Source organism: Gobius niger, assembly GCF_951799975.1.
Source record: "Gobius niger genome assembly, chromosome: 17".
Lineage (NCBI taxonomy): Eukaryota > Metazoa > Chordata > Actinopteri > Gobiiformes > Gobiidae > Gobius > Gobius niger.
The window spans coordinates 26,126,970-26,152,491 of NC_136868.1; the positions used below are offsets into that span (position 1 = coordinate 26,126,970).

Here is a 25,522-nt window from a genome sequence, read left to right on the forward strand (position 1 = left end):
ACCAGGTCAAACTTGATCTAAACCAGTCTAAACCAGTCCAAACCAGGTCAAACTTGATCTAAACCAGTCTAAACCAGTCCAAACCAGGTCTATACCAGTCCAAACCAGGTCAAACTTGATCTAAACCAGTCTAAACCAGTCCAAACCAGGTCTACACCAGTCCAAACCAGGTCAAACTTGATCTAAACCAGTCTAAACCAGTCCAAACCAGGTCTATACCAGTCCAAACCAGGTCAAACTTGATCTAAACCAGTCTAAACCAGTCCAAACCAGGTCTATACCAGTCCAAACCAGGTCAAACTTGATCTAAACCAGTCTAAACCAGTCCAAACCAGGTCTATACCAGTTCAAACCAGCATAAACCAGTCCAAACTACCCTTCTCTAAACTGGATATTTTGAGTACTACACACTTGGTAGGGAATGGTAGAGATAGGCAGAATTAGAAACAGCACATGATTCAATGAAGTGTGCTCTCCCAAACGGTTGAGCAAACTATTAAAGGGTTAAAAATATATATAATTTTCTATACAATTAGCGAGCGTGCAAAGCCTTGATAAAAATTAATATTACAATCCATAAAACCATTGTAACGACTATTTCAATACGTGCAAGTAAAACAAATGTAGTCTGTAATTTCTTTGTCTTTTAACAGTCGTAACACGTAGGTTTTCTTTTTTTTTTTTTTGCTAAATAAATGCAGGTCAAAAGCTTTTTTTGGGGGGGGGGAATTATGAAAATCTTCCAAAAATCTATAGCCTATAACACACGCAGCTAACTACTGACCTGACAGGTTAATTATTTACATCTGCTAAAGCGTCACTTATTTACCCCCATGAGCATGCAGAAAATCCCCCTCCACGTCTTCCACACAAACTACTGTGACTCTGTTAAAATATTCGTTCTGCCCTCTTACCTCCAGTCTGGCCACGCCGAGACAAAAAAATAAATAAAAAAAATCTTACTTTATTTCTATTTTCCTCCTCGCGTAAGGCCGAGTGACGTCAGACTTGTTATGATTGTCCGGAGCCCCGCCCCCCTCGAGACGCTCGGCCTGGCCCCTCCTCCTCCCTCGCAGTCTCAGTCCGCCCCGCCCTCTGCACTTGATGTAAACAACTCCATAAGCCTCGCTGCAAGGAGAGAAAAACAAAACAAAAAAGGGCATGTCACACGTAAAGCACCCGAAAACAAGCTAAAGCTACATGGACGAAGCTAATGCTAGGTTTGTTTTGTAGCACAGTTCCTTGTCCTTGGAGCGTTAGGGGGGGGAAAAGGCGTTGCATGCTAGTCGGACGTTCGAGAACCTGAAGAACGCATGGGAGGGTTAAAACGCATGGCGCGGCCGGACACACACAGGGCTTAGCGCTTCAATTCTGGGGAAGTCTCCTCTTGTTTGTGAACGGACCGAGTTAGAAAGTCCCATGCGTCCGCGCTTGTTGCTGTAAATACAGAAAAGTTGTCAAATTCTCTGCAACACGGCCATTCACGCACATGCCCGTACATTATATAACCTCTACGCGCTTTTATTTAGATCGACGTGGTCTATACATCGAGCCAAAATGGTGCATATTTGTGCTAAAGGAAGGAAAAAAAAATGCTAGTGTTGTTGAATATTGTGCAGCCAAACGTTGACGCCCAGCAGAGTCTCGCATACACACCCCTTTTCTGGGCAAAAACAAACAACATGCTGAAACCGATCCAAAAAATCTCCACTTAATGCGCACTAAATCCACGTCGCACTAAATATAAAACAAATCCCTGGGCAACTTACCCGCGATTTGACCGTAGAATCCCCCGTGTTTACATGAATATTTTTAATGACGCAGCAAGACCACACAGAGCAACGTGATTGTCGCCATTTTTTGTTGTTATTGAATTCTCCCAAAGCCATGTGACATAAAAAACCTGCACATGATTTTACACAAAAAAAACAGAACAAGCATCCGGATATGCAGAGGCGAAAGGCGTTCAGTTCGGGCGCGCCAATAAAGGGAAAAAAGGTTAATCTCCGCGGCTTGTTTGTCTGATGGATTAGTCTGCGTGGTTACTTACTGACTGGGAGACGCGGCCGCCGCGCGCAATGTTTGACAGCTCTGGCTGGCAACAAGTTCTCTCTCCCGATGTTGCATTCCGCCCGTCCCCGAACCAAACCAATGGTGCGCGCCGTGACAGAGACCTGCACGAGCAGCCCGCGCGTCTCTCCTCTGGCTACTCCTAGTGTCAGCTCTGCACATTCAGAAGAAGCGAGAACGTAAACTATAAAAAGAGTGAAAGTGTGGGTTAAAAAAAAAAAACTCTTTCAACAAGAAGGTCCTACACCAGCGTGCAAGTGGAGCTGACATACTTTTTTTTTTGTATTTGAACAAATCACAATAATCAAAAATCTTATGCAAGTGAGACTAGAAAGCAGCATTCATTTGTGTTATTCCCACGAATGTTGTTGTCTTCTTGTCTCTTTGACCTGCTAATACTATCGTAATAATATCCTGATTATCCCATTAACTCTCTAAACCAGCTCCTAAAGTCGCTGTCCAGACTCTTGCATTTATTTTACGACCTATACAATAAACTACCATTTTATATACATTTGCAAACAATACAATAACGTGTACTTTAAAGTAAAGGCTGATGTAAAGTAGCTTTGAAAATAGTTTTGCACTTATGCAATGCAGTGATTCTTATACAGATCTACTTGAGTAACTTTTGGAAGAAATTGTACTTTTTACTTCTTTTTTTTTTTTGCTTCTACTTGAGTACAATTATAATGAAGAGTGAGAATAATTGTTACTTTTTCAACAGTGCGTAAATACTTCAGTGACGCTCCATTTGTCTCGTGCACCTTGTTCTTTAGCATCATTTTGTTTTTTTCTGTATTTTAATCCATTTTATTGGAATCTTCATTTGAAATACTCGAGTAACATTTTCTCCGAGTGCTTTTTGACTTTTACTTTGACTTATTGTTTGGATCATTACTTTTTACTTAAGTACTTGAGTAAAAAATAGTCCAAACTAACGTTGCTCTACCCACCTCTGCCCAAATAAACTGTAAACAAAAACAACAGTGAGTGATAATTGAACTTGAATCGAGCCTAATTAGCCTAATTGATGAATATTCAATGACAGGGTAGGCTATCTGATAGGGGAGCCGACACCTCAGAGTTACAGCCATAGATAGTTATTGCCTAAAATGTGTTCACTTTTGACACAGTCCATCACTGAGGGTTTTGTTCTTACAATGGTGACGCTTTCGTCAATGTTTTGCGCGCAATGGAAAGACTAAGATGTTCTCTGTGATTTGAAAACAAGGCTACAAATGATGAACGACTGAAACGGACTCAGAGTTGTCAATTATTATTCATCTGTAAATAGAAACATGAATAAACGCACGAGCTGCACTCGCTCTCATGGAAAACTTTTACATGGCGAATAACTGGCGAGATCCACGGGTCACGTGACTTCCCAACATACTTGCGAGGGGTTATGTGAGGTCACGAATCCCAGCGCTCATTATTAACAACAGACATTTCCTCGCTTTACTTGGGGGGAACTACAATCTTCTCCAAACGGGGAAAAGAAAACTACAGAAACCAAATGGCACCGCGACGCTTGGGCGAAACCTATGCGCGCGTGTTTTTTGCCTAGAAGGTGATGCGCGGAGGAAAATAGGGCGTTGTGAAGACTCCCTCATTCATTCGTGGAGAGGCTCGGCGTGCCCTTAAAGACGTACAGTCCACAGCCGCTTGGCATCCAGCGCTTTCGGAGAGGAAAGGAGAGTGAGAGAGAGCCGTAAAAAAAAAACAAAAAAAAACCGGTTGTGTTGTGAGTCATCGCGGGACAGCGGCAGAACAGCCCCACCGAGAGGGCTGTGCAAAACTCTGCAAACTCTGGAGGCGAACGGCGACCCGATCATACCTTTCGCAGCCCTAAATGTTTGACAATCCGTGCGTAAAGCTCGTTCACTAAGGTGCCAAATACGCTCCCCCCCTGTGTACAATCCGCGTAAAAACGGTCATCTTTGCGCACCGCGCGCCTTGGTGTGGTAGGGTTGCCCATTGATTTTTTTTTAATTTTTTTGAGGAAGATATGGCGAAGTTGTTCCGAGCCGTTATCATGGGCCCCCCCGGATCAGGCAAAGGAACCATCTCGAAGAGGATCGCGCAGAACTTCGGCCTGGAGTATTTATCGTGTGCCCAGTTTTTGCAAGACATCGCAGCGGCAAAGAACACAGGTAAGACACAGGAGGCGCCTGCGCTTCATGACAACACTGGGCTACAAACAGGAAAAGGCTCGAACAGTGCAGTCTTTTGATGATTATAATGTTTCCCCCCCTCCTTCCACTCGGAACAGGGGTTTACTTTCATTTCAGTAATTATCAACGGTTTTACGATGGAGTTGAATTTTCCTCGTATAAACTTAGGATGGTGTCGCTTTAAGATTTTATTACAGCACCGAACCCATCGATTTTAAACGACTCCACATGCAGAACTCACCCCTGCAGATCCAAGTTTCGCCTATTTCTTAATCCAAAGGCTAAATTCAAGTCATGTTTTAAATCTCGAAAAGGGCATATGAGGACAGGGGCGCCTAAGGCGGGGGGGTTGTGACATTGCCTTTCCATTGACGTTATAATCAGGGTTTGATCATAACTGTGCAATGAGTTTTATTTTCATTGATTTTGTGTGTGTGTGTCAGAGGAAGGTGTGCTGGTGAAGACATACATAGACAAACGCATGCTGGTGCCTGACCATGTAGTGACCAAATTAATGCTGCCCAGACTGGAACAACTCAACAGACACAGCTGGCTCCTGGAAGGTGAGATCTCCTATTTGTCCTTGATTCTTAGAAGCACTTTTAGAATTTGTATATATATATATATATTTTCTATTGGATCATCAACAGAGCAACTTAGACCAGTTGTAATTATACACAGACTCAAGACACAAGCTTGAATCTGATTGGCCAAGCACGCTGCCACCCCTTAAATTTCTGTGGGCACGTCAGTTAAATGGCAAGTTTTGTAAGGCCCCTCACAATGCCTCTTGAGCTCCATCCAAATAATGAAATAAAAGTTTGATGACCACACAGCGGCATCTGTTTGTAATTAGGTCTAAAGCCCCAAACGAAGCCACTAAACAGTCAAGACTTTTTTGGTTGCTATCTGTTTGAGAGAATACTTGCTGCGATTATTGGAAGATCATTTTAGATCTAACAATAGCTTTAGCCTTGAACTGATGGTCAGTAAACAGTTTGTCGAGCCACAGAAATAGCACAGCATTGAGGCATCAGATAAACTTTAATAACCCCACCCGATATTGACTCTCTATCTTTAGCCAAAATCATTATCAAAGAATGTCACCTCCACGGCACCATTTTATCATTATCCCATTCATTTTATTTAATGTATCCATTTACAATATTTTGGACCATCAAACAGTAGGAGTAGCCATAAGAAAGCGGTGGATGTTTAAAGAAACACTAATTATAATAATAATTTCTTGTCAATAGTCTTTTAATACATAATTCATTCATTCAGATCTTTACTTTATAAACAAGACAGTCATATTTACACAGAAAGCACACGAGCTTCCACTCATGTTTATCCCATGACTGCAACACGCCGTGGTATACGGGCACTGTGTGGCTGGCAAGCTCTTTCATTCCTTCATCACAAAACCTACATAATAATTCAGCTCAATACATGTCGAAACTTGTTGGACAAATGTCAAGGTGAATGTCAGATTTGAGATGGCTCACTGTGGTGTTGTACATTTTATCAGCTAGTAATAAACATATCATAGAAAAAGTAGTAGTTTAGTGGGCTTGTTTGTGGGCAATAGTGGTGGCATTCAAATAGAAATTTCAATTTTAATGCAAAGCTGCAATTAGTCTGACATTATATCACAATTAAATGGAGTTTATTATGTATAAAACCTGCTAAACCTGTACTTCAGACCTTTATAAACATGTGCTGAAATACATTTGATTCAGTGAGGATTCGTCACAATCATCCAGGTAGATACATACACAAATTAACTTATAAATATAATAATAGATACATACAGAGACTCCACTAAATTGATTCAACTCTTAAGAAGAAGAAGAGAATTGGATGATTCTCCAAACGCCGCGCAGCTAAATATGGTGCCATGCCAAATAGTATTGCTTCTGAATCATGAATGGTATTGCTTCTGAAACACATGAGATGAGATATTTAAAGTAATCACTCTGGGGGTGACACAAGTGTTAATGATATGATTGGAGGGTCTTTCAACTCCCCCTGGTGTCTCTGGCCAGAAAAACCACAATTGCAACTTGACTGCCACCGGACCGGAGCAACCAATACACACTAATGGAATCCCGAAGAAGAAGCTAACAGGCTAACAGGCAAAGCTAACTGCGGGCTTGCACCACTTTAAACAGTATTTACAGCCAAGTTTGAGTGAAAAAAATATTTCCATTGTGTAATTGGATGCACAATATCCCTCTGTCCCTGCGCCTTTTCTGTCAGCGTAGTATTTACTCTCATGGGCGATAAATAAGTTAAAAAATCGCAACTTGCTACAATACTAGCAGTTGCGCTTAGGGGCAAGAGTTACTTAGTACTGCTTTAAAAAAAAAAATCCTAACCACGTCTCCCTTTCTCCAGGTTACCCGCGAACTGTGGTTCAGGCGCGCTCCCTGAATGAGCTGTGTCAGCTGGACATGGTGATCAGCCTGAACATCCCATATTCGACTCTGAGTGATAGACTGAGCGACAAGTGGATCCACCGGGCCAGTGGCAGAGTCTACAACATGACCTTCAACCCGCCAAGGGTCAAGGTTTGGCCCTCAGTCGTCCAAATAAAAGCAGTTAATGTTTGCAACAGTGTTAAAAGTCCCATATTTTACCTACTTCAGGCTTTTGCTACAATTTGCTAGTGTAGCCAGCATCACGCGTGAAGACGAAATGTTTTTAACCTCTTAACCCCCACATGAACCAAGCACATTTTCTCCAGTTTAGCATTGCCCAAAAGCAAAAAAGTGGCAAAAGAGCGACAAAAACGTGCTGGAAAAGCAACGATAACACAATAAAGAAGCAACAAAAAACACTCGACTTAAGAGTGATGTGATGAACAAAAAAGTGACAAAAAAGTGACGAAAACACAACAAATAAAACAATGAAAAAAACAACAACAAAAAGGACGATTAAAAAAAAACAAGAACCCAACAGAAACACTTCCCAAATGTGACAAAAATGTGGCAAAAGAGCAACAGAGGTGCTGGAAAAGCAAAAAACACACAACTAGAGTGATGAAAAAGCGACAAAGAAAGAAACAAAGACAAAGCCACAAAAAAGTGACAAAAATGCGTTGAAAAAGTGACCAAAACATGACACAAAAAAAAATACAAAAACGCTTAAAACTGCGATGTTAAAAACAGAACGACACAAAAGTTAGGATCAGTTTTCTAGGTCTTAGCCCTCAAACATCCTCCAAGAGAATGTAACGTTACAGTGGATTCAGGTTCAGAGGCTTTTACTTTACAGCACTATAATAGCATGCTAATAGGATGGAAATAAAATCTGTTTTCTTGCTACTAATATGGAGACAGTGCTGCTAAGTGTATTTGTGTTCTCTAGTTACCGTGCAAATTTTATTCAATAACCACGTTTTTGATGTTTAAAACCATGTGTAAAAACCAAAGCTACGTGAGGTTGTTTGCAATCAGTTTCTATTAACAACTATGAACATTTCAGTTTAGATCATTATGCATAACTTGAGGGAATGCTGTGAGAGGGCAGAGGGTCTAGACTGTAGTACTGTCAATAGTTTATAGTGAGCTCAAACCTACAGCCAGACAGACTGAAACCTGATGCTCATTGTTCCTTTATTCCTGATTTTAATGAATGAAAGGCTTTGTTTTGTTTTGTTTTTGTGCCAGGGCAAAGATGATGTTACTGGGGAGCCGCTGATTCAGAGTGAAGACGACAAACCTGAGGCACTCGTGGCCAGATTGAGACACTACAAGGATGTGGCCAAGCCAATCTTTGACCTCTACAAGTGAGACCCACACACAAATGATGAGTGATATCATTGATCGTTATTAATCACTACAGGAATTAATCAAATATACCTTAACCTTCAAAAGAAAATCAAAGTAAAAGGGTGGCACGTTCACGCAGCGGTTAGCGTTTGTGCATCACAGCTAGAAGGTCTCAGGTTTGATCTCCAGGCGTTTCTGTGTGGAGTCTGCATGTTCTCCCTGAGTCTGCAAAGGTTTACTCAGGTAGCCCGGGTTTCCCCTACAACTAAAACATGTACAATAGGTGAATCCTCCAGCCAGGTGTTTCTGACCACTAGCCGGGTTCAACATCTGGAGATGGGTCCCCAAGCACCGGCCCACGCTGGCACCTGACTGTGTGATATTGGGCTATACAAAACCATTAAACTTGAAACTTGAAGAATGAACGAGAGAACGAATTTCCCTTCAGGGGTTTCAGTAAAGTATACCTTAAAGGTGTATTATGCAACTTTTTATGTGGAAAAAAAAGTTGACATTTGTTGATATCACCTTGTAGTGACCCAGCAGCTGTTGGAGTGGTCAACATGGTGCCTTTAAATTCCATCACAGTGGTCTCTTATACGGTCCAGGATCAATAGTTTGGATGGTTTTCACTGCTGATGGACCCTCTCACCAGAAAACCTACAAAACAATTCCAATCCTGGAGCATTGTAGAGACCGCTGTGATCGGAAGTGAAGGCGCCGTGTTGACCGCTCAAACAGTGGCTGGGTCACTACAAGATCAAATCCGCACAAACATCAACTTTTTTTCCCCCAAATAAAAAGTTGCCTAATGCACCTTTAACCTTGTCTCAGTATAGTTGAAATGGAGGGCATATTTGTATGTCCTGCATGTCCACACTCATGCTTACGAGGCCACAGTCTGTAAAGTGTCTCGCCCTGGTGCGGCAGAGGATCAAACTCACCTATTCTCTAACATTTGTACCTATAACAGTAACAATGTCTTGCACTTGTATTGGGTTTTGCAGTTAAGGTTTTGCCAGCTGAGTTGACAATCTCCTCAAAGTGCTTGACTGTAGTCACAACAGCAGCCTGCGCCATCAAGAGCCAGGATTCAAACCAATCTTCTGATTATAAGGCAACGCTCTACACTGCAAACAGTACCCTACTAAAAACAAGGATTTTTTTTTTTTAAAGAAAAGGAAAACATTCTGCCAATGGGGTCAGCATTTTTTTCTTGCTAAGAATTCTTATTTCTAGAATATTTTTCTCATCATAAAACAAGAAAGAAACACTAAATTTAAGCAAATAAATAGCTAGAATTAAGCAAAATGTCCTCAGAAAATGGAATAATTTAAGGAAAACATTCTTATTTAGTGAAAAATTGTGGGTATTTTACTTAAATGTTGCTTGATTTAAGTAAAATGTTCTAAATTACACACATTTTTGTTCAAAATGTTCTTAATAAATACTAATTTTTAAGGAAAGTATTGCCCTCACCCCGGGACCCATCTCCATGATGTGGAGCCCTGATGGTCAGAATCACCTGCTGGAGGATTCACCTATTGTACATGTTTTTGGTGGTAGACATGGGGAGAACATGCTCCACCCAGAAAGGCCCCTTTGGGAATCGAACCCAGGACCTTCGAGCTGTGAAGCTGAGGCTCTAACCGCTGTGCCACCGAGCCGCCCACTTTAAAGAATGGAATGTATTATCTCTCTGTGAGAATCAGTTCTTAAATTAAGAGTTGTTGTGATCTTAGTTTTTCTTAAAAAAAACAACAACAAAAAATATTTGTCTAAAGCTGAAAAGATTCAAAAAAGTTTTTCTTTCTTGTTACAAGAAAAATTTGCATGTTTTAAGCAAATATATCTGAACAAGAAATGGCTAGATTTTATTTCCTAAAACAAGATTTTTTTTCTCAAGAAAACTTTGCTCGGCAAGACATTATTACTTTTTAGGGAAAAAATAAGTACTTATACTTATTTCTTCAAGTAAGACATTTTTGACTTGCTTAGAATCCACTTTTTGCAGTGTACCATCTGAGTCACGAGAATGGATCCCTTATATGCTGCCTGGAATGCCAAGGTTTTCCTGTATTTTCTTATTATTATTACAAACAGCCAGACCGAGTGATTCTGAAAGATTTCTGATAAAATGCTACTTCCGAAAACATGTGGCTTTTCAAAACCACAAGAAGGATCCTGCATGCCACCATTGCAAGGCTAAAACAGTTTGCGAAACACTAGTCCTGTCAACACAGCAGGAGCCAAACAGGGGGTCGGGCTCAAATCCGCCCAATGAAAACATTTCTTGACCTCACACTGTTATGATTTTTTCTTTTTTTTTTTCCAAAACTTACAAACTCAGCACAAATGAAATAGCAGAAGTTGGAGACTGGTTGTACCTCCCTTAATGAGAACTGACTTTGTTTACAGGAATGCATCACCACTTTAAATCATTTTCTCCTTCTCGTCTTAGGGCTCAAGGCATCCTGCACTCGTTTTCAGGCACAGACACCGACCGCATTTGGCCGTACATCAACTCTATCCTGAGCACCAAGTTGCCCGCTCAATCGTCCGAGTCCCACCAGACCCAGACGCCATGAAACAAAGCAATCGACCGCGAGGATGTGGGAAAACAAAGTCGAACAAGTGACTTCTCTGCACACTGCCTTTTACTTCTCTATTTTTGTTTTTGTTGCATTTTTGGTGAGGTTTGATGGAGAATTTATCAGATCAATATATACACACACAAGAGAGCTTTTTCTCATGAGATGCCGTTTTATCTTTGGATCTCTGCAATATCATAGGCTTTAAATGTTGCTGTGGCTTCTTGCTGCTTGTATAGGTGTAGATGTAATGTTGGCGCGCACTCGTTGGCGGCAACATAAGCAGCCTGTATTGTCATGCCTGGCTTCAAAAACATACAAGTGCTCCACAAATTGCCGATATATCATGTTACACTGCCTTTCTGTCTCACATTGCAACACGCAAGCAACAAGTTTGAAGTCTAGTGCACACAATATAGATGAGTCAACACCGATCGGGCACAACATTACGACCATAGACAGGGAGATGCAGGGGATAGAAGAGTGCACCCGTTACTGAGAAACTGAGCTGCAAGATAACAATGTACAGGGCAAAAGTGTGGAAACATTAAAGTATGAAAGAACACATGGGATCATGTCGGAAATATAACTTTAATTATTCAAAATTGCCGCCCTTTGTTATTGGCATTTTCTCAATAGACTTCATAAGGTGCTGAGAGGGTTTTCAAGTCTATGAAGTGAAAACCTGGTGACCTCATCGTGAAGTCCATCGAGAAAATGTCAAGCGTGCAAAGCAGTGATTAAAGCAAAAGGCAACAATTTGAAAAACATTTAAAACATAATTCTATATATGTTCATTAATAAATCTACATACTTTACTATAAATACGGTGGAAATAAAAGAAAACCCAATACATAAAAAAGTGTTTCCAAAGTTTTCTCCGGTACCGTATATACAAATATCCTATACAGTGGGGGAAAAAAGTATTTGGCCAAAATCCAATAGAATGTCTATGTGAAACTGACCAAATACTTTTTTCCCCCACTGTATATGTAAAAACCCGTGTGTCACAGCAGCACTGCCACATGATTGGTCCGAGCCATTAGGTTAGAGGCCAAACAGATCACCTTGAGCCTTTCAAGAAGGATTTTTGTGAGATTAAAAAGGCCTAGTATTGAGAGGCCATGAGTTTTAAACATGCTTAGCATAGACTGCGGTAGGACGGTATCTGTCTGCACAATGAAAGGAGCAGCGGTTTGCAATAAGCTGGATGCAGTTAGTATTGAAGTCGCAAAGCGTGCAGTAGTTGATGTAAATGGAATGCTTTATAGTACTTTTAATTTAGATGTATATAATTTAAAAAACATGGGAGTTTAATGCATCAGCTGACATCATGGATCAATCAAGATCAGGAAAGAGATTTCTCAATATGCATTATTATGGAAATAATTGTGTGTGAAACAAAACAGCAGTCTGGATGTGTTTGCTAAGGACTGGTGTTGTAAAAGTCAGTTTTGGACAATATCAAATCTGTTTATCAAGTTAAAAAGCACAAGCATTTGAGCACATGTGTCTGCAGGGGTCAGTGTAGCAAAACAGGTCAAAGTCGGAACAGTGAACCGGAGGGTAGTTTGCTATGCGGGCTGGGAGACTTATTGGAGAAGGTGGTCGTAATGTTTTGCCTTATCAATGCACTGTTACATTGTTCAATATATATGCAATTACATTTCAGTGTGTGAATAGTGAAATGCAGTTTTGAGATGTTTTGAGATGATGTGTTCATACATGTGTAGGTCATAATACAAGGTCAAGTCTCCAAATGTGGTTTTCAGGAAATAGTATTGTTGCCTCATCATGTTATTGTACAGCAAAGTATATATCTAATGTGCACTTAAAGGGGACAATTTGTGCTTTTTTCAAGTTTTCGAAATACTTTTTTAGATACGGATACCAACGGCATGTTAAACGTTATTTTGTATGGAAGACTTGCACAATCTTTTTTTTTTTTAAGAACACACAGAACGCTTTGATAAGTTGTTTGTCACCCTCTGCTGGCAGCAATGTAGATAGAAGCAGTTTGATATCAGAGGGTTAAAGCATGGCTACTGCCAACAAGACGCTAACAGATTCATGATGATCTGAAAAATCCTAAACGGGACCATTGAAACATGCCTCCGGGGATGTTCAGAGATTATATACCGCGGTGCAAAATCTTTTAAGTGTAAAATGTCTCCTTTAATGTTTTCTTGCTTGTTGGCGAGGTTTGATTTAGTGAAGATTTGAGACAAAACTGTACAAAATTTAGCTTTATGCACTTGCAGGACCAAAGAGAGAGAGAGAAAAAAGATGAGGATGTTTTGGATTTTTTTGGTCTGTATCACTTTATTGTACACAGGTTGCACCGCGCTCACTCTCGCTGTAGTGAAACGCGATCCTCCTGGAAGCTGCCTTGTGCGTCGATGAAAGGCTGTGTTGTGTTGGAGAGCAGACACACCCCGCTGCAGTTGTGCGACGCCTGGGTGGCTGTTTGTTTTGGAGCTATTTTTGTATAATGATGTCTAAACACGTAGCAATGAGTGGACAATAAAGGTATTTTTCTTACGCTTTATTGGTAGCTGTGCATTTTCATTACAACTGTCGCGCACTCACAAAGCGTAAAAGCACACTGCCGCCAGCAGAAGGAAACGACCGTGTTGCTATAACAATACGCAGTCTTTCTTTCTCCGCTTTGGTGCTGTAAAAGAAAAGGCTTCCAAGGAAAATTGCAATAAAACTAGTGCCTCCCCTTTGTGCACTGCGGCCTATTCACTCATAAACAAAACAGGGAGAGTGACTTTGGCCTCCAGACTTCAGTGTGGAGGCTGCATCTAGTCATCTACTTGACGCCTCCTCCTTTGTCTAATCCTCTCTGTAAATAAACCAGGAAGGAGAGCTGGTTGTGTGAATTATTGCACAAGGACTTCTCCGTGCCTCTGCTTCCCAAATGCTGTTGTTATGATCATCATGACATTTGAATTCAGGAGCCCTTCTGTGACATGTATAGACTGTGTATAGACTATGTATGCAGATGACGGCACAGCCTGGCACTAAGTGAGTGTCAGCCTTCAGTTATTGAATTTGTCAGATGTTATTTGTTTTCCACACTTTTGAACGGTGGGTTGTCTTTAGAATGAAAATGACACCTTCAATAGCCTACAAAGTATATTTTCCTAGGGTGAATATGGGTAAAGTGGGACACTTTTTGAAAATTCAGTTTCCACCTCATTTTTGGTTTGGAATTAAATGCCAAAGTCTTTAAAGGGACTATAGGGAGTTTAAAAATGTTAAAATGATGTATTTTCCTCCCCCTACATGTTCCAGCCATGTCCCAATGTGTAGAATGAGCTCAGACCTGTTCACCACAACTGCCTCTAAAACCCTGCACTGTCACTCAAAAAGGCGTCACTTCGGTCCGAATCGCCGTCATGCACAAGCTTAATATAGAAGGTGCAGTTACACATATGGTCTGAGGTGGCAGTAGTGAGTATAAAATGGCCAACTTGCATCTAGCCCCTTTAATGTTATATATTTTTAAAAAGCTTTAGATTCTATTTTACACCAGTGGAGGAAAAAAAGTCACTTGTTTAGCACAAAAGTTATACTTTTGCCTCAAACACAGGTTGGTCCAATGATTTTTCGAGGTGCTATTGGTAAAGTGGGACACTATTAAAATGGCTTTTTTTTTAATTCAAAATCATTAATATAACTATTTGAAGAGGTTTTGAATAATAATAACAGAGCATGGTTGTAATGGTTGTTCTAACTGTTGTGTGAGACATGGGCCCATCATGGACCTGTGTCTCATGTGCAGCCTGTGCTGTCAGACATGTTCCAGTGTGGAATAACTAACCAGGAGCTTTGGTATAAACTGAAAACAAGAGTGACAGGACAATGGAAGAAGAATACTGTAAAGTGCCTTCATCAGATTTACTTTTGTTTATAAATGACTGAGGAACAATATGAAGGACATGCCCATAATTTGAAGATGTGTGAATAAAAGAAACACCTAATACCAAGGATTTTCCACAAAAATACACTGTCCCACTTTACCAATAGCACATTGGTAAAGTGGGAAAGTGATAAAATCTCTTATAAAAGTATAAAGAATAAACATGTGATTTTGAGATGTTTTGTTTGCAGATGCAGTTCCTTATATAATTTATCAACAGAAATCTGCATGTCTGTTAGTTTTAAAAAGTTATAACCTTAAGATCATAAATCCACAAGTGCTCTGTCATTGGACACACCTCTGCTTTTTTACTACTTGGTCGTAGATCACGGTTTGCCACGCCATATGAAGTGAAGTCATATCCACAGAACCATTCTTTTCTTATCCTGCACATTCTAATTATTAAAAAAATAATTATGATTAAAGTTAAGTGTCCCACTTTACCCATTGTCCCACTTTACCCATATTCACCCACATGTGACGTGCCTATCTATCTGCTGCGTCAAGTTCAGGGCCCTCTACTGTTAACTTTGATATCTGTCACGTGATTGATTTTTTTTTTTTTAAGCGATTCTATTTCAAAGGTACTAATATGGGGAGATGCTTTCAGCAACATATAAATGATCCAAATGAAAAATTGTTATAATAATTAAAAAAATATTAATAATAACAATAATTATAATAATAACAATAATTACAATAATTTAAAAATTAATACAAATAATAATAGCAACAAAAATAATCATCATCATGATAAAGTATATAAAGCCGTTCTAATGAAAAGTCCACCCCGGGTTTTGCCTGACAGGCGCAGTCTTCGCACTGACAAGCTGACTGATTCATGGGCATCCACACCGCCTTTGATGCAACTGCCTCCTCATCCTCCGCCACATCCTGGAGCCTCCACATCGCAGTCACGGAAGCGCGTTTGGCGTCATTTATTCGGGGGCAGCGGTGCCTTCAAACTCCCGCCTGACCGCGCGCAGGATCTAAAACACTGCTTTAAAGACGACTTAACGAAGGGGATCCTCGAAGCGCGGCGCGTGTCGTTGGACGTTTCTCTTTTTTACGGCGTGACCTGTGACTGGCAGCGAATGACAAATCAAAGGTCGGTATCTGTGCGCGGAGCCGGGGTTCAAAGCGCGTCTCCACCACGGCGCGAGGGAGAATGCTGCATGGCGCTCTAGAAGGTAAAGCATCTCTGTTCTTTTATTTCATCTGCTGTTATCCAGGAGTCACGCAGGGCTAGAGCAGGCAGCAAAGGTTAGAAGGTTGTTACATAATACGACACTGTCCACACTTCCCCCACAGAGCATCTCCGCCTGGACCAAGCCACGGACGCCTCGGTCTTTCGAAACCGTCTTTTCAAACGCCTTCTCAAAATGACCGAAATGTGTTTTATTTTTTATACTTTGCCTCAGCAGCAGAGCAGGGCCTCGCTGCGAGATGCGCGCGCGGACATTATGAATGACATCATTTGGTTTGCGTTCATCCAAAGGCAGTTTGACAGCGCTCCTGCAATGAATGGCCTGTATCGTAACAGCCCGTGCGTGAGGATTTGCCTTATTTCAACGCAATTCCACGCAATGTGCTGAATGACAGCTGCGTGTAGGACACTTGTGATGTATGACCGCGCGCTCGCGTCGTGATTTTGAATGGAGGACACGCGCGTAAAGGCTGTCAGGTTTTGGCCCATCGAGTTTTGCTTATTATCGTATTTTTACACAGGTCTTCTGCCTTTCAGCTTCTACAGGCGACGTGCGCGCACAACTGTCACGCTCCTTTACTATCAAAATAATCTTCATCGCTGAGGCAGGCTGTCTTTTCGCTGAGCAGCTTCTCCGCGGCGTCGTCCAATGGCGCAGCGTCACATCACCGGCCGCGTCACGCATGCCGCGTCACGTGACCAGCTTAACAGCCAGCTGGTGCTTTCTTGTACCGAGCGTGATCACTGCCAAGTCACATTGAAGGAGATTTGTCGTGATCAGCAACGTGCGCGGACCTTGCATTTATTCTGTGCGCGTTTTTGGATCCGTTTGCCCAAGATGAAAGAGAAACTATAGAGACTGGTTTGAGTGGTTGGCCTTCTGATCCAGCTGGTCTGATGATTGCTGCTCATCTATAGTGTTACTCATGTCCACACATGTGATGCTTAGGCATATGCACATACATGGTGCCTTTTTAGTGAGACTCTCTGTAAAGTTGCTGATCAGGCACATTCCTGCGTGTCTGCTTTAACTTTCATGGAGATAATCATTAATCCTCTTTATATCCTTTAAGAGGGTACATCTTGTGAAAGCATGCTGCTGCAACTTGTCTGGTGTTTGCAAGTGAATATGATCACATTTAAAATAAGTGGGTGGAGGGGGGGATACTGCATTACTTTCCCCACTATTCTTTTTACATTTTTAAGGGGAGACACTACAGGCAAAACTCATTTTTTTTCAGTTTTCAGGTTTTGGGCCAAATTGGTCTCTGAACATACAAGCTTTCACCCGGAAACAGAAAATATGCCTAATCTTCACAACAACATGTTTAAATATTGCGCTGATTCAATGTTTGCCCATAGACTTATATGGGACAATGCAATTTCAAGGGCCTTTTTCTCAAAACACATTTTTCTGTCATTGTGGCGACACTATGTCCACGTCAGTCGGACCTAAAGACTTAAAATTTTCCAGCCTTGGACTGAACGATATTTGGAAGATTTTTTCAGAGGGATTTTTTATTATTTAATCCCTAGCCCCATTTATTGAGTTTTGAATGTCAAAAAATAAGGCGAGAATTTTATTTTTACACATTTTTCCACTAAAAAACAGCTTATTTTAAAACTAAACAAGAAATCCTAAATCCCCTCTGAGAAAGTCTTGGTAACTCATTTATCAATAAAATGAAACCATAAATTTGAATGTAGCTCTCTCCGTTATTCAGATTTCGTCGCCGAAAAGATGGGAAATTTGTGGCATTTTTATGCATAAAACACCTTGTTCTTATATGAAAAGATAAAATGACAGAAAACTTGCAATGTATTTTTTTCTCACATTTATGCCAGTGATCGACAGCAAAAGTTTCAAATTGATATCTGTAAATATATTTTTTTTCCCTATTCACCTGCAGTGTCTCGCCTTAAACTGGCCTGTGTCTTTTGAGAATGGAAAGCTACTATTGTAACCACAGCTGCCCAGGGGTAGACTGACGGCACTGAGGCTGCTAATCTGGGTCATCTGCCTTCCCGACCACCACCAACCACTTACACACCACGTTCATGCTAATTCATGCCCAAAGACACAACAACAGTCGGCACCTGGGATCCAAGCTGCTAACCTTTCAGTCATGTGACGACCATATATACCATTCTGAGCCCTGTCCTTTAACACCAAAGTAGCAACCTGATCTTATGTCGGGCTTGGACATAACGTGAGTAGTAGTAATTGGAGGTTTAACCAGTTGTGGTTAGGTTGACAAACATGGCTGTGCAGAATTTACTTGGTACAATTTGGGAAAAAGGCTTTAAAATGCATCGATTATCCCTTATGTGACCATTACCATATTATTATTGTGCTACAAGCTAAAGTGCTACCAAACCTTTGCACTTCAATAATGTCAAGGCTGTTACTCGGCACGGCCCTGCTCACACTGTCCTGACGGAGCTCAGAGAGCACCTGCACGCTGTGTCCGAAACATTAAGAGGTAAATACAGGTGGTTAGCGAACAACAACACAGGAAGCTTTTTTTTTTCAGTGGGTATGGCTGCAGCCTTTTGGACATTCTGTTCCTGCCTTCTGCTGTCCCAAAAGAGTTTCCCAGGCTCATGCCCCCGTTTCCGAACCATGCCGGGGCTTTGTTGCCAAGGGACAAGGCCGGAGAAGGAAGCATGCCATCAGCCGGTCATGTTTGGTCTGAATTATAGACACAAAATTAGATGTGATTCAGCACCACCTGCATTTGTTATAGTTTGTGAGAACATTTTGGAGTAAACCGTGCAGTATAATACAAAAGCAATCCCATTATGGTAACTTTATAGTCCAGTTTTACACGTCTTAACTTTGCATTTTTTGTTTTTGTTCTGGAGACAATATCCAGAAAGCAGAAAGAGACCCAGGGCTTCCAGACTCCTTAGTTTGCAATCTGAAATGACTCTCTTACTACCAAAGTGCCAGCACCTGTCCCCAGTTTACTTATGGGGAAGAGTTTCTGAGCTATGATGCGTCCACAGATCTGAAGTTGTGGCATGCACCCTATGGCAGTGCAGTTTCTGACTGCAGTACTTTTTATCAACCACTTGCAACACTTGCTATATGCTGTACACACTAGTGCGGTTCACTATGTAAATTTGCTGGATTTCAAAAGAGTATCAAAACTATACATTTTTGGTTCACTAATAACATTTATATGGGGAGTAAAAACATAGTTTGGCGGAAATTCATGTAATTTGGCAAAAAATTCCATTTGGTCGTTCCAATCAAAAAGTGAAACCCTTTTCACCGTGTTGCTGATGACCAGAACTCAATTACTCAAATGGAAAAATAGCATAATTGCACAATTTTACCAAATGACAAGGAGGAATGGAAACATTGTTTTTCTCATTGCTCGAGGGGTCCTGAGAGGCTTTGGGTGCGGGTCCCCAGATGATTTACAGATGAAACCAAAAGAAAAATGAAACAGTGTATTTTTTGTGTTAAACTGCCTTTAATTTGTGAAATCCCCTCAATTATTCGAAATAAAATGATTAAATACATCTTAACTTGATTTCAAAATGTTTTTCTGCCCTAAAGTAGCTTAAGAGGCAACAACTTTAGAAAATGTGGTGGCTGATTGCTTACGTGTCAATTTTTGGGGTCCCAGCCAAAACCGTTTGGGAACCCCTGGCTTATAGCATAAGTTTTCCAAAAATATATAGTTTTCATACTCTCCACGAAAATCCCACAACAGTGGAAATCTAAACTAGGGCCCAATATTGGCCATTACAATAGATAAAAAGGCCAATATCTCCGAAAGTGACAGAGACTTCCTGTTTTCAGGAAAGAGCTCAGTCAGATCAATTGTGTGTACGCCTATTTTACATGTTTTAGTTTATAAACTTTTGTGTATAATTTTTTAGCCATAAGAAACAAAGACTTACCGTATTTGGTTTTGGAATCTACTGATTTTCGTCTTTCAAACGAGCTCCCTCTGAAGTAACTACTAAACATAATTATGCAGCGCCTCGTGTCACAGTTCAACACTGACACATTTAGAAGCTTCATACACAGGATTATAGACAGTTCTAAAATTTGGCCAAAAATATCAGTGGTGCATACTGGCATCGGCCAATCAAAGTACCCAATAATTGTTTAGTAGTTTAGTTTAGTTTATTGAAAGGACAGTGTGCAGCTACATTAAAAAGATGGATACACCAGATTTAACACTATGTTTATTTCCATCTGTAATCCCCACATCGGTCGCCCGATATTTCTATATCTTTCTGTGATAGAAACCTTTACTATAATCATAAATGCTTAACTAAGGCTATTTGAGAGATTTAATAGTTTAAGACTTCAAATATCGGCCTTTATATATCGGCTTTCAGCCATGCTAACCCCCTTCATATCGGCATCAGTGTCGGACATCGAAAATCCATATGGATCCATACTCTAAACATAGTGAACCGGACTAATTGTATCTGTTGGTGAAACAGGTGAATTCAGCCCCCGTTTCAAAGCGCATGCCTCCTGGATTCTCCCACTTCTGCCACAGTGAAGCTTTTTTTTTTATTATAGGGAGCAAATTTGAAAGCTTATAAGAAGGAGGGGTTGATTCGTGACTCTATATGGAGTGGGAAGAATTATGATACATGTCTGGAAATGTGACACAGCCTTAGAGATGGTTACAGCATGTCGCTTCATGTAATCAAATGTAATGCTGATTCGTTGGCCTTGGATAGACTGTTCATGCATTTTGAGGGGGGTGGTAGCTTTCCCTTTAACACTGTGCACTGGCAGGAGCAGCAGCATCGCCGTAGTAAAATGCGGCGCAGAGGAGAGAGAAGGCAGGAAGAGAGAGAGGAAGAGAGAGAGAGAGGAAGAGGCAGCGGAGACCGACCGGAGGAAAGCAGCAGAGGGGCGAGTGATAGCGGGCCAGGCCAACGGGACATAACATTCATGCCATAACGCAGGGGAAGCGAGACCGGACATGTGCGCGCCCTCGCTGTAGCCTCCTTCCACACCGTCCTCGCGTCTCCCCCCAGCCTCGATTCCGTCGGTGATGAGCTTGCTGGGGGCCTATAAGAAAAAGAGCAGTTATGACGGCTATGAATCTTTGCAGCTGGTCGATAGCGGCGGGGATAGCTTCGGGATCGGCAGAGGGAGCAGCGGCGGCGGAGGCGGCGGCGGCGGCGGTGGCAGTGCGCTCGGACTCGGAGGCTCCATCGCGGCCACCCTCGGACCGAAGGCGACCCCGCTGAGAGAGGAGGACTGCAGCACCATGGACAGCTCAGGTAAGGAAGGGACGCATCCGGCTCTCTCCTGCGCCCTTTACGCACGCTCAAGCCCGTTCCACCGCATAGGGGGGTTTGAAGAGCGAGCTGCCCGGACCATGTAGACAAAAAAAAAAAAAAAAAAAAGCTAGCTGTCGGTGAAGTGAAAACAGATCGGCTAGTCATGCAGTGCAGCTCCAGGAGTCCCCCAAAGATCCAATTACGCACTTAGACGGTTCACCCTGGTTTTGTTGTGGCATGGCGCCTCTGGTTCTCGTTTGCTTTGCCAGTGTAGCAAGACATCTAGGCTGTTCTCCACAAACTCAATGCATTGTTGACCTATTGTTCAGTTCTTCACCTGATATAGAAGAGTGGTTCTCAAACGGTGGTGCACGCACTGATGTTTGCTTTTTAGGTCTTTAATCCTGCTTGTTGATTTTTCTTTTCCCGGTTAGGCCTTGAGTTCATCGGTTTAGTGTATTTCCAAACCGCCCATAGTCCGGAGTGAACATTTTCACTGAGTTCTGGAGTCGTCCCGCTCCCAACTTTGGCATCATAGTCATTTGCAAGTTCAGAATTTTGTCGAAATGCGGCTGGATTCCTCTGTGTTGCAATAGAGGCTATGATGTTGTTGGAAACTACAAGACGGCAGATACCAAAAATGATTTCTAAAGCACTTTACAACAACAATTCATCATCATTTGTGTGCATACCCATGTTTATGCGCAGACCAAGAAGTTTTCAGGCCTTGTATTTGCCTATACCTTTTTTATAAAGTCAACTATATCACACCAGTTTGACTCCATCAATCTTACTCTTGTTTTAATTAAGCCTTGTGTGTTTTTTATTGTTGCAGCTCAGCCATGTTTGATTCCCTTGTGAAGCCATTGAACTTCACGATAGAGCCATCAGTCACAGTGACATTAATGATAATATCTCAGACGTACACATCTGTTTGTCATTTATCATTCGTTTCGAAAATCAAGTCGCTCTTCTATAGGCATCGAGTGCTTTCATATAGAAACAGGTTTGAAAGTGCATTCCCTGTTCGGTGTCGGACTCTGGGGAGTCACAGTGTGAGACAAAGGCATATATGGGGTGATAGATGTTGCACTCTCACTACAGAGAGGTCAGAGGTTGGTTGGAGGATGCATCTGTTGCGGACATTATAAGGGCAGTCTGGGGGATATTAAAGCGCTGATAAGACGTTATAAATATGTTTTACCTCATATCAGAACACATACAATCCTCTGTTGTGACTCATCGCATTCTATTAATTCACTATTTACTCATAGCTTAGTTTTTAACATTTGACTTGGCTCAAAGTGAGGAGGTTTAGGTTAAAAACACTTCAAAGGGCTCGACTGTCTAGTGATTAAAACTGCTGCACACGCGGCAGAGCAGCATCAAGTCCTCCACATCGTGGGTTTGAGTCACGGCTCCAACAATTTGCTGAATGTCACTCCCCGTTCACCGCCCCCCCTCTCACTCTCCGCTGGCCTTTCCAACTTTCACTCAATTCTCAAGTGAAAAAAAAAAAAAAAAAAACACCTCTGAAATCTATCAAATTACACCTACCTGCCTGAAGTTTGTATAATTGTGGCTCATTTAGGTTTTACAACTGCTTTAGACACCACAGCCATGGAATTTTTGTTGTATGACTTAAAATAATGTTTACAAATGTACTAATATGCACAGAGGGCTCGTCTTTGTCCTGTGTGCCTTTGACCAGAGTAGGAAACTTTTGGTACTGGCAAGTGTGCAGATCTGCCCAAGATAAACAGTTTGACTCGAAACCGGGTCACAAAATCGAACTCCAAAGTTAGAATTGTTGAGAAATTTGTGATGAGCCTTGCTATTTTGATTAGATTTCAGCGCTTGGTGCACATTTTTAAAACAACACCACCTGAGAGACGACTGACATATGCTGCAAAACTAACACAAGCTTCAAAAGTTCGCGTTCTGCAAGTTGTTTATGTGATGAATCCCAATAGATCCAGGTTTATTTAGTTGTTTTCAGAGCTCACTCTATCATCCAAATGACTGTAGCAGCATCGGCAATCTGCTAATTGTGACCACTAATTCAATTTCGATTCTGTTGCGATCTTTTGTGCAAGGCTACCCCATTACTCTCTCAAACAACAACCGACTTGCACCATTATGCAGCATAGTCTCAGTCACACGGCTTTGCATATCTTCATTTCTTTTTACCGAGGTTGCGCGTTTGGATTCTGGGAGAACTCGAGAGACAGTTCTGGATTGACAGTCAGCGTCGCTCCCCCACACAAACACACACACGCCCAGTATGATTCGGGAACGTATGCTGCTGTTCTGTCTGCTGTCAGGGGGTCCATTTTACCTGATCTAGTCTGAACCAGAGCTTCGGCGGTTGCCTGCGTTAGCCGAGGTTGTCTAGCTTGACTGTAAGCTGGCAGAAGGCTTCTTGCACACTCCCACATCCATCTGGCGGCAGGGACGGAGGCAGCGAACTGACACGTAGGTAAACATGCAGACGAGCAGAGGAGCACGAAAAAGGCAGATGCACACAATGGGAAGAGGATCATGCTCAGCTGCACCGCACGCTGTCAAGTGGGCCACGTTTTGGGGGTGAAGGGTTTTTGCGCGGCTAAACCTCGGATTTCGTATGCATGTCTCCTCACTCGGAACTTATTGCTTCTTTTTTAGTCGACTTGCGAGACACTCTCCCCAACTTGACCCACAATCATGACACGCCAGGCTATATCCATCCACCTCTGTCACACCCTCCGAGCCCCGTCCGTCGGTTTTGTGTGTGATTACTCTGTCACTTCCTGTCTCATCAGCTGCACGCGTAATTAGGCAGATTAGTGTCGGGGTTTGACTCTTCAGCCTTTCCGGTTCCTCCGTCCTGTTCAGCTCTTCTCTTCCCCACGCTGTAAGGAGGGGCCTAATGGTCTGTCGGGCAATCTGTATCAATAAGACAAAGACAGAGACCTCCAGAGTGCCCCCCCACGCCGGTCTCTAAGGACACAATTATAGAACTGAATTGGAGTTGCTCTACCCTCGTGCAGCGAGGTGATATTGGCTGGCTCGATGACAGCCGGAGGACTTCTTTAGGGGATGTGTAATTATTTTTGAATTTAATCAAAAGTTTAACGATTCAGTTTTGCAAAAATAGCTTTTGTTATACAACTGGAAGAAAATGTGTGTCAGTTTGATCGAGAACTTTGTGTGTTTAAAGTGCATGTGACACATTAGACACAATTTTTGCGCACACAAGAGATAAAAAATGTAAACAGCTTTCTTTAGTTTGGCCAATTTTGTGATGTTTATAGTTTCACTTCCTTATACATACGTTTGCAATGGCATCATGCATAGTTCGGCCATTTTGAACACCAAAGTACAATTATGCAGTACTACAACAGGTAACAATATTGACAGTGGCATTTTTATGTACTCGTAGAAGTCTAAATTAACACATAATTGAAGACTAAATGAACACATCAAAGAGGAAAACAGAAAACCTTTCCTTGTGATTCGTACAGTTTGTCATGTTAACAGAGTCTCAGTTTGAGTCAGTGTTTAAGTTGCTCAAGATGTTAGCATGCTACTGGTTATACCAATGGCTTCAACACGATAAACACATGTGTGGCTCACACATCTATGACACTGAGGAAATACTACAGCAACAGCTCAGCTCTGGCCTCTGTCACATGTTGTATTCAAGGCCAGATGTTCGGAGTGTGGTTCAGGGCTTTATCTTGGAGAGGTCAGAGCAGAGCTATTGAAGCTAGATGCTAACCGGTAGCATGCTAACTTCTTGAGCAGCTTGTGACTCACTGGTTATATCACATAAACGTTCGCTCTCTGGGGCTTTTACTGTTCTTTTCTTAAGCAATGATTATCAGTTGTCTTTCATTTACATCTTGAGTAGAGATATTAAATGGCCACCAAAACGACAAAAGTCTTATGTCTGAAAAGCATGTATTGGACATCGACAGGAAGTGACATAGATAGAGGCAAACAATTTTAAAGTGTTGCCATGCCGACCATGTTATGTCAATGGGAAATGAGTCAAACGGCTCTGGAACTTTACCTCTATCTATGTCACTTCCTGTCAGTAGCTTAAAAATTCTGATAAAAATGACTTTTCTGCCCAGCATTTCTTCATTAATTTGCTGCTTCACTGAAATGTTATAAGTATTATTTACAACAGATGTTATCCACCTAATTAAGTCATGCACTTTAAAGACACTGCTACTGAAAATCGATCATTTGAGTGGCATCATTTGGTGTTTGCAAATGAAGGTCTCAGAAAAAAATAAATAACATGATGCACTTGAATAGTTGCCCTTGGCTTTTTGAACTTCTTTCTTTGAGACATAGATGTGAATCCCTCGTCAGCAAGACCCTCCCATCGCCAAGGCCAGTGCATTGGAAATGGCTGCCTTCTCTATCGCCACATTCATCTCTGCGGGGGTAAATGTGATAAACTAAAACCCGTTCAAAGACCTGCTTGTGTCAAAGACTTGTGAATTGCGTGAGGAACC

The 25,522-nt window shown here is 41.7% G+C and overlaps 2 protein-coding genes across 9 annotated transcripts in view; both read left to right on the plus strand.

Moving 5' to 3' along the window:
* Window positions 1-3,782: 3,782 nt before the first annotated feature.
* Window positions 3,783-11,226, plus strand: ak4 (adenylate kinase 4). The gene is made up of 5 exons (XM_079575620.1): window positions 3,783-4,226; window positions 4,691-4,810; window positions 6,645-6,817; window positions 7,919-8,037; window positions 10,482-11,226. Exons 1-5 carry the CDS (start codon window positions 4,082-4,084, stop codon window positions 10,606-10,608), a joined length of 684 nt encoding a protein of 227 aa, XP_079431746.1. The 5' UTR covers window positions 3,783-4,081; the 3' UTR covers window positions 10,609-11,226.
* Window positions 11,227-15,435: 4,209 nt separating this feature from the next.
* dnajc6 (DnaJ (Hsp40) homolog, subfamily C, member 6) overlaps window positions 15,436-25,522 on the plus strand; it is a 30,939-nt gene continuing 20,852 nt past the window's right edge. For 2 of the 8 annotated variants that reach the window (XM_079575578.1, XM_079575582.1), the window contains exon 1: window positions 20,520-21,014. In XM_079575578.1, coding sequence (XP_079431704.1) covers window positions 20,783-21,014 — 232 coding nt within the window. In that variant the 5' untranslated portion in view covers window positions 20,520-20,782. Of the gene's footprint in view, window positions 15,730-20,519; window positions 21,015-25,522 lie in introns of those variants that run through there. The other 6 variants (XM_079575576.1, XM_079575580.1, XM_079575577.1 and 3 more) reach the window with 4 other exon arrangements.

Coding starts and splice junctions, on each gene's coding strand:
- ak4 (XM_079575620.1), top strand. CDS start 4,082: ATGGCGAAGTTGTTCCGAGCCGTTATCATGGGCCCCCCCGGATCAGGC. Junction 4,811..6,644: donor ACACAGCTGGCTCCTGGAAG/GTGAGATCTCCT, acceptor CCCTTTCTCCAG/GTTACCCGCGAACTGTGGTT. Junction 8,038..10,481: donor CCAATCTTTGACCTCTACAA/GTGAGACCCACA, acceptor TTCTCGTCTTAG/GGCTCAAGGCATCCTGCACT.